This window comes from Glycine max, chromosome 16 (genome assembly GCF_000004515.6).
Source record: "Glycine max cultivar Williams 82 chromosome 16, Glycine_max_v4.0, whole genome shotgun sequence".
In the NCBI taxonomy this organism is placed as follows: Eukaryota; Viridiplantae; Streptophyta; class Magnoliopsida; order Fabales; family Fabaceae; genus Glycine; species Glycine max.
The window spans coordinates 15,220,959-15,227,463 of record NC_038252.2 but is presented as its reverse complement, the minus strand read 5'-3'; the positions used below and the strand labels follow the sequence as shown (position 1 = coordinate 15,227,463).

General features: G+C 34.3%; 1 protein-coding gene across 1 annotated transcript; it reads left to right on the top strand.

Moving 5' to 3' along the window:
- The first annotated feature begins 3,142 nt into the window (after nucleotides 1-3,142).
- On the top strand, nucleotides 3,143-6,195 carry LOC100814948 (uncharacterized). Its single transcript, XM_041010434.1, has 6 exons — nucleotides 3,143-3,364; nucleotides 3,487-3,613; nucleotides 3,759-3,880; nucleotides 4,525-4,632; nucleotides 5,572-5,719; nucleotides 5,937-6,195. The coding sequence occupies exons 4-6, from the start codon at nucleotides 4,561-4,563 to the stop codon at nucleotides 6,176-6,178; spliced, it is 462 nt and encodes a 153-aa protein (XP_040866368.1). The 5' UTR covers nucleotides 3,143-3,364; nucleotides 3,487-3,613; nucleotides 3,759-3,880; nucleotides 4,525-4,560; the 3' UTR covers nucleotides 6,179-6,195.
- Nucleotides 6,196-6,505: the final 310 nt, after the last annotated feature.

Sequence of the window (6,505 nt, the reverse complement as noted above, 5' to 3'; positions counted from 1 at the left end):
GATTCTCTTTGGCCTTCTGGAAACCTTCTCAAACTTGAATTAACTTATTTCGATCTTGCTCTATAGAAGACTCTATCTCATCAATATCAGTAGTGTGCTGATTATGTAATTGATGAACTTCGAAGGCATTATTGAAGATATTGAGGAAAAATTATATTTCCTTTTGAATCTCATCAATCATTAAGTCGTTAAAATTAAGACCTCGTTTATTGACTACTGAAGTTGAGGCTTGTAATCTGGATTAGAAAGAGAGTCTTCAAGAGGTTGATCAAACGCTAGCCTTTGAAACTTAGCCACAACTTCGTCAAAATGAGTGAATGGTCTGTTATGACTAGATTCAAAAGCTTTCAAGGGCATGGAATCATAGGACCAAATGTTGATGAAAGTGAATAGATCAACATCTAGTGGATTTGTTTCTCTTTGAATATCTCTTGCATCCACAATAGGAGGTTCTTCAATGATAACTACAATAAAATCAAGACAGAGTTAAGATTAATTTTCGAAGTAAACAAAATTGATTTAGGGTTTTCTCTACTGTCACATACTTTGATCAATTATTGGTTCATTATTTTTACCATTGGAACAAGGACAAAGACGTCAGTCGGGTCTGGAAATGGAAGTTCCTTTTCTGCAGCTGAAGTGTGTTGTTCGGTTTCCTAATTCAAAAAATGGTCAAGATCAGAGTCCACCTCAACAATGTTTTCCTCGACCATGGGTTCCAGGTGTGACATTTGCTTTGATGGAGAGGATTCATTATGGCTTTGAGTATCATCTTTTTCGTCTTGACCCTCTTTTGCTCTGGTGTTGCTGGCATCCATTGTCGAAACGAGTATGTCCAAATCTTTTACACATGTGACATAAGAACGTATTTGTTAAATTTAATTTTGATATTGAAAATTGAAGTATAAAAAATAATTAGAGATTGGAATGCTTAGCAATTTTTTCCTTATTTACGTTTTTTGCACTAGAGCTAACAGTTATGGTATCTTGATTTTCTTTATCCTATCGAAAAGTAATGAGTTAGTTCTATAGTTCTTAATAGTATTTGGTTGCAAAAAGAAAGTTACAGATATTTTGGAAATTTACCTCATTATCACCGATTTGAGAAGGAGTTTGGGAGGAGGAAAGATCCACTATATCATCATCCTACAATGTAGAAAGCCAAGATTTATCCTTCAATACTCCATTTGAAATATGGATCTCAAGAAATTTTCTAGATTGAAATCTTGTGAAGTTTTCCTTAAAGATTCCTGGAAAATAATGTTCTTGGATTTTCGAAAAGAACTTTCATGGTTTAAAGATCCATTATTCAACAAACAAAATACAAAAGATATAAAAAATCCATTACCTTTTTCTTGGTCTTGGCAGAATAGTTCAATTTAAATGAAGAACTAACAGGCATGTCTTTATTGGATTCATCTTATCCCTTTGAAATTTTAGTTTTGGAGGGTTGAGAGGTGGTAGACTAAAATAATAAGAAAATTGATACGTTATGTGAATCAAGGAAACAAATTAAATCAAAATCAAATGAATTGAACATTTGGTAGTTGTTCAAATTTCGGTGGCTTTGGTGGAAGCTTCACTTTGTCATTAGTCTTGGTCTTAGAGGTTTTCCTTGACCCCTATAAGAAATTTAATTGTGTTACTAAAAATCATTGAGAATAAAATCAAGTGGATTGGAGAATTCGATATACCTAATGTCCCGTACTCCTGGAAAGAGTATTTCTCTTTCAAGAAGATTTTTTCAGGGTCCCTTGATCATCATCATCCAAATATTCACTATCTCCTTGATGGGGAATTTTGATAGAGAGCGCTGAAAGTTGAAATTGAAAACAATAAAACATTTAGTGAGGATTGTTTCAAGTTCTTTAATATGAAAAAACAAAAAATTTACAATTTATTTGTTTAGTTTCGATTTCTACACATTCTTGTGGTAAAATTCCATTTGGATGGTGAAGGTAATCTCCAAGGTAAATTTAAGCAAAGGTCTCTTTTAGAGAAGGAGCATTTTTAAGTTTGTACATGGCTGATAATGGTAATAGTTCTCAAACTCAAGGAGAATTTTGAAGACTCTTACTTAGACCAAAGTAGGCATTTGGGAAGAGAGGAAAGTTTTTTGGGCAATATTGAGAAAAATTAGTGCTTCCTTTCGAAATTATGACTCTACCATTGGCTCTGATTTTCTCTATTTTTTTCTCTGAGGGTAAATACTACTTCTCAAAAAGTAGCTATAGTGCGACTTGGGTGATAACAAATATGATACAAATTTTCGAAGCCAGTAATTTCGACAAATAATTCATGTTTACATTTATTCCTTTTTTTGGTGTCTTGCACAAAACCCCAAGATTTAATTAGTTTCTCCAAGCAAGTCAAGACGGAAATAGGTCTCTCAGAATAATATTTAGTCCACCATGAGAAAAAATATTATGCTCTTAGGAAATAGTTCTCAAAAGAGGATGGTTGGAATTGTAACTTTAGTTTGGGTGTGTTGTTTCTAATGACTTTAGGAACTAATGATTCTTCTCCTGAGATCTAATTAGGTATAATCCTCTATTGATATATCGGCACTGGAGGAAGTTGACATAGACCAAATTTTCTTGCGAAAATTTGAGGCTGGTAAGGATAAAAACTAATATGTTTTGAAGTGGTCCCAACAAAAATAATTACTCTAGATTTTGACTAATTCAAATTGTTACCCAGGAGTTTCACAAGGCAATCTTTGGTTTAACCATTCCGGACCTGTCATATTTGTAGTCTAAAATGGTGCTAAATTACTATCAAAATGGTCGAAGTTGAGAAAAGCCTTGATATACTTGGTACAACCACTACTACAAAAAAAGCTTTTTTACGACGCACTAGCTATGCCAGTTAATAAGAAAATGTCATTGAAGGATACACGATGGCATTGTGGTAATTTTCGTGAAATCATACAATGATGGTTATTTAATAACCGCCTTCAATAACGAGCTTAAGAAATACAACAACAGGTTGACAAACACCGTCCTAGTTAGTGCGGTTATACAAAGACGGTCTTTTTGTATTCACCATCTTTGAATAACCTTTTAAAAATTTTCACTACTAATTTTGTAGCTAGCTGCCTACCCCCTTCAACCTCCTCTATGCACCCGCACTATCCACAAGATGGAGAAGACACTCGTCGAGCTCCGTCTTTTCTATAATTACCAGCTTCGCCACCTCGGCCCCGCTGCCAAGATCTTTGCCCTTGACCTCTCGTTCAGGAAGAATCTATGCGTTAACCTGTGGGTTCTCGCCGCTGAGAATTGTGACTCAGTGGACGCCGATGCCGGAAGCTGACCGTGTCGTGGGTTTGGGTGGTGGCCACGGAGAATCCCATCATGTTGGGGTATGAGTTCTTTGAGCAGTATAAGAGGGTTGGGTCATCTGCGGTTCTGCCTCTTAGGGTTTATACATCGCCAGTTGGGGCTTTTGGTTTTCTTACTCCTTTTTTTATGAATAACATTTCAGCATCAACTGTGAGTTTCCAATCTCTGAATCCCCACGGTTCCTTTCCTAGAAGTCCCTCGCCATTTTTTCTCTTCAAATCTCCAAATCTCCCAAAGCATGTGATTCACTTCAAGTTATTAATTCATAGGTATGATTATTGTTATTTCCAATCTGTCATATTTTTGCTTCACTGCTTCACACTTTTTCAGCACGTGTCAATTTGATAAATCTGCTTTGCTTTGTTTGCTCTAATTGAGGTGTTTAAAGGAATCACTGTAACAACTTCCTTGCAGATTCTAATCATCGCTGAGCTCTACTTTTCAAAGCACTCAACTTTTCTATAGAGAGAGGAGTTTGCTCTCTTACTGTGCTTTTGACGCTGCTGGAGCATGTTTAATGATATCCACCTTTCAATGTTAGCCACCTGTCTCCTTTCTACTACTTCATGATTGTGTTAATGCTTTAATTTAATGCCCCTTTGTTTCTACATGATTTATGCATTGGGGTTAAGGTCCCCAAGCTACATTAAGTTATGTAAAATCGTTTATTTGTTTTGCTACTTAGTTCTATGGATGCATAGGGGGTACAGTACAGGGTATGGCAATTCCCCCCTTAGGGCCTGTTTGGGTAAGTGTATCTAGAAGGACTTCTAGGAAAGGAAAATAAGTAAAAATGGGATGAGCTTCTTCATAAGCTCAAATTAACTTATGCACAAGATAATTTGTAGTACTTTACAAGGACTGACTTGTACTTGAGAAATAAGTTAATATTTGGTATGTACCTATGAGTAACCATTAAGTACTAGTATTTGGTTCCATTCCTGGTTAGGCAACCATTTAATAAGACCCATGTATTGTAGGTTTACCACTTTGATAGGAAAATCAGTTATTTCTACTGTTTGTTCCTTTAGTGGCATGTATCATAGGTTTACTACTTTGATATGTTTGTGGGATCCTCATTAATTTGAAGAGCATGGTGTGCCTTAAGTGTGCTACTTTGCCCAGAGGTTTATAATTCCTGCAATTCTGGCTATTGATCTATTATTTTTGTATGGAGCAGCTACAACAAATTTATTTTTTGGTAAGGCAGAGGTTGATGTTCCACAATGTCTTCCTTTCAACTATTGCAACTAACTCGGCGTGGCCAGAGTTTTCTGGCTTCAAGGAGGTATTGATCTGTATATGTCTTTTCTGGTGATTCTTAATTTCACATCTAGCATTGCATTTGACTAAAATTGTTTGCTTGTTGACCTAAATATCAAGTTTATAACTTTTTCAGCTATTTTGTTCATTATTCCTAGGTCAGTTTTGAAGAATACATTATTCACATCTGATTGGATCCCCCACCCCCAATTCTCATTATCCAAAATGGAATATATAATGCTGAAAAAATAATACCCGTTAGGGAATTTTGGTGGTACCCAACACTGATATATATATATATATATATATATATATATATATATATATATATATATATATATATAAGAAATTGAATGAGATAATGCTTATACTATTTCAAAATGTCCATGCTGCAATCTTGAGACTTCTCATGCTACTGTAGTTTAAACTCTTAGAATCTAGTAATATGTAATCTAACAATAATAAAGGCAATATACCATTTTGGTTTCAATTTTTTTTTAACTGTTCTACTCCTTTGATAGCATATTATAACTGGTTTTATTTTACTTTTTCATTTTTTTATTTAATCTTTTTTTCTTTAACTTCTCATTTGTTAAAACTGACTGTTGTAACTAATAAATGTGGTTTCTATTTTCTATTCCTCTTCCTCTTTTTTTCCAATATTTTTATATGATAATGAGAAGTGGCTATTAAACTTAATTTTCAGATTAAGATAATGAGAAGAATCATGTTTCAGAAGATGTTATCATTGAGGCCTTTGAACACGATTTTTGCATATTCATAGACATTTTTGTATATCGTTAAAACTTAGATATAAATATTCTTATATAAACTTAGGGGACAGAATTTGTCAAGACAAATAATTAGTCTCAGAGAGGACAAAGATTTGCTCAAGACCAAGTATGAGCAAAGAGCTGTACATTACAGTAAATTACCTAATTCCTTTATTAATATTTTGGCATAGGCTGTTAGGGAGATGGGAACAGATTTTTCTATGATACAAAAGACTTTTTTCGCTGATAAAAGACGGCATCAAATTAAGTTGAAGTGCAAGAAGGAAGAGCGGCAGCAGCCTTTACAGCTAACCGATGTTGTAAATAACAGTGCAAAAGGTTTTGCCCTTTAATTATTGTTTTCTGCTATTCTCAGCTAGACTGATGTTTTTATTGTTTTAAGTAGTCCAAAAATGATCCTCAATATTACTTCTATGACTTCTTCAGCTTAACATGGCAAATATAAGTTTAGAATGGTTAACTTCATTGCTTTTCATTTACTCTTTGATGTGGAAAAAAAGTGATTCTAAAGCAAATTTATACTCCTTTCTTGTAGATCACCCTCGTTCTAAGTTGTTTATTGAACTACTAAAAGTAGTTTCCACCAAGGCAGAAGAATACCCCAGTAGAGATGCATCAGATTTTATGATGGCGGAGGAGGTTGTGGACCTAACAGTTGGAACTCATGTATGCACTTTTGGCCTATTCAATTTATCTTTTGATATCTTCCTTTTTTTGGTGCAGATAATTTATGATTTTAGTGGCTTATTTATCAGAGAAATATTCTTAATTGCATGATGTTTGATGTGGATTGTGGAACATAGTAGGGGTCCATCTACAAAAATTAAAATTTTTACTTGGTTCTGGCCTTCATTTCCTAAATTTGTTTGAGGTTTAAAGCTTTTTCTACTTTAAGTCATTAGATCAATGCTAATATCGTCTTTGGCTTTAAAGCTCAGATGGCCAAGTTACTTATAGTATATTGCCGCAAGGGTGATAGATAACTTGCCTTTATTATTTTCTTTAAAGAAAAAGTAAATTTAGTTTTATTTGTGCAATTAGCAATGATGCAATCCTCCCTAGGAAGGGATCAGTCACTAGAACCATGAGCAAGAGGCTCCCAGA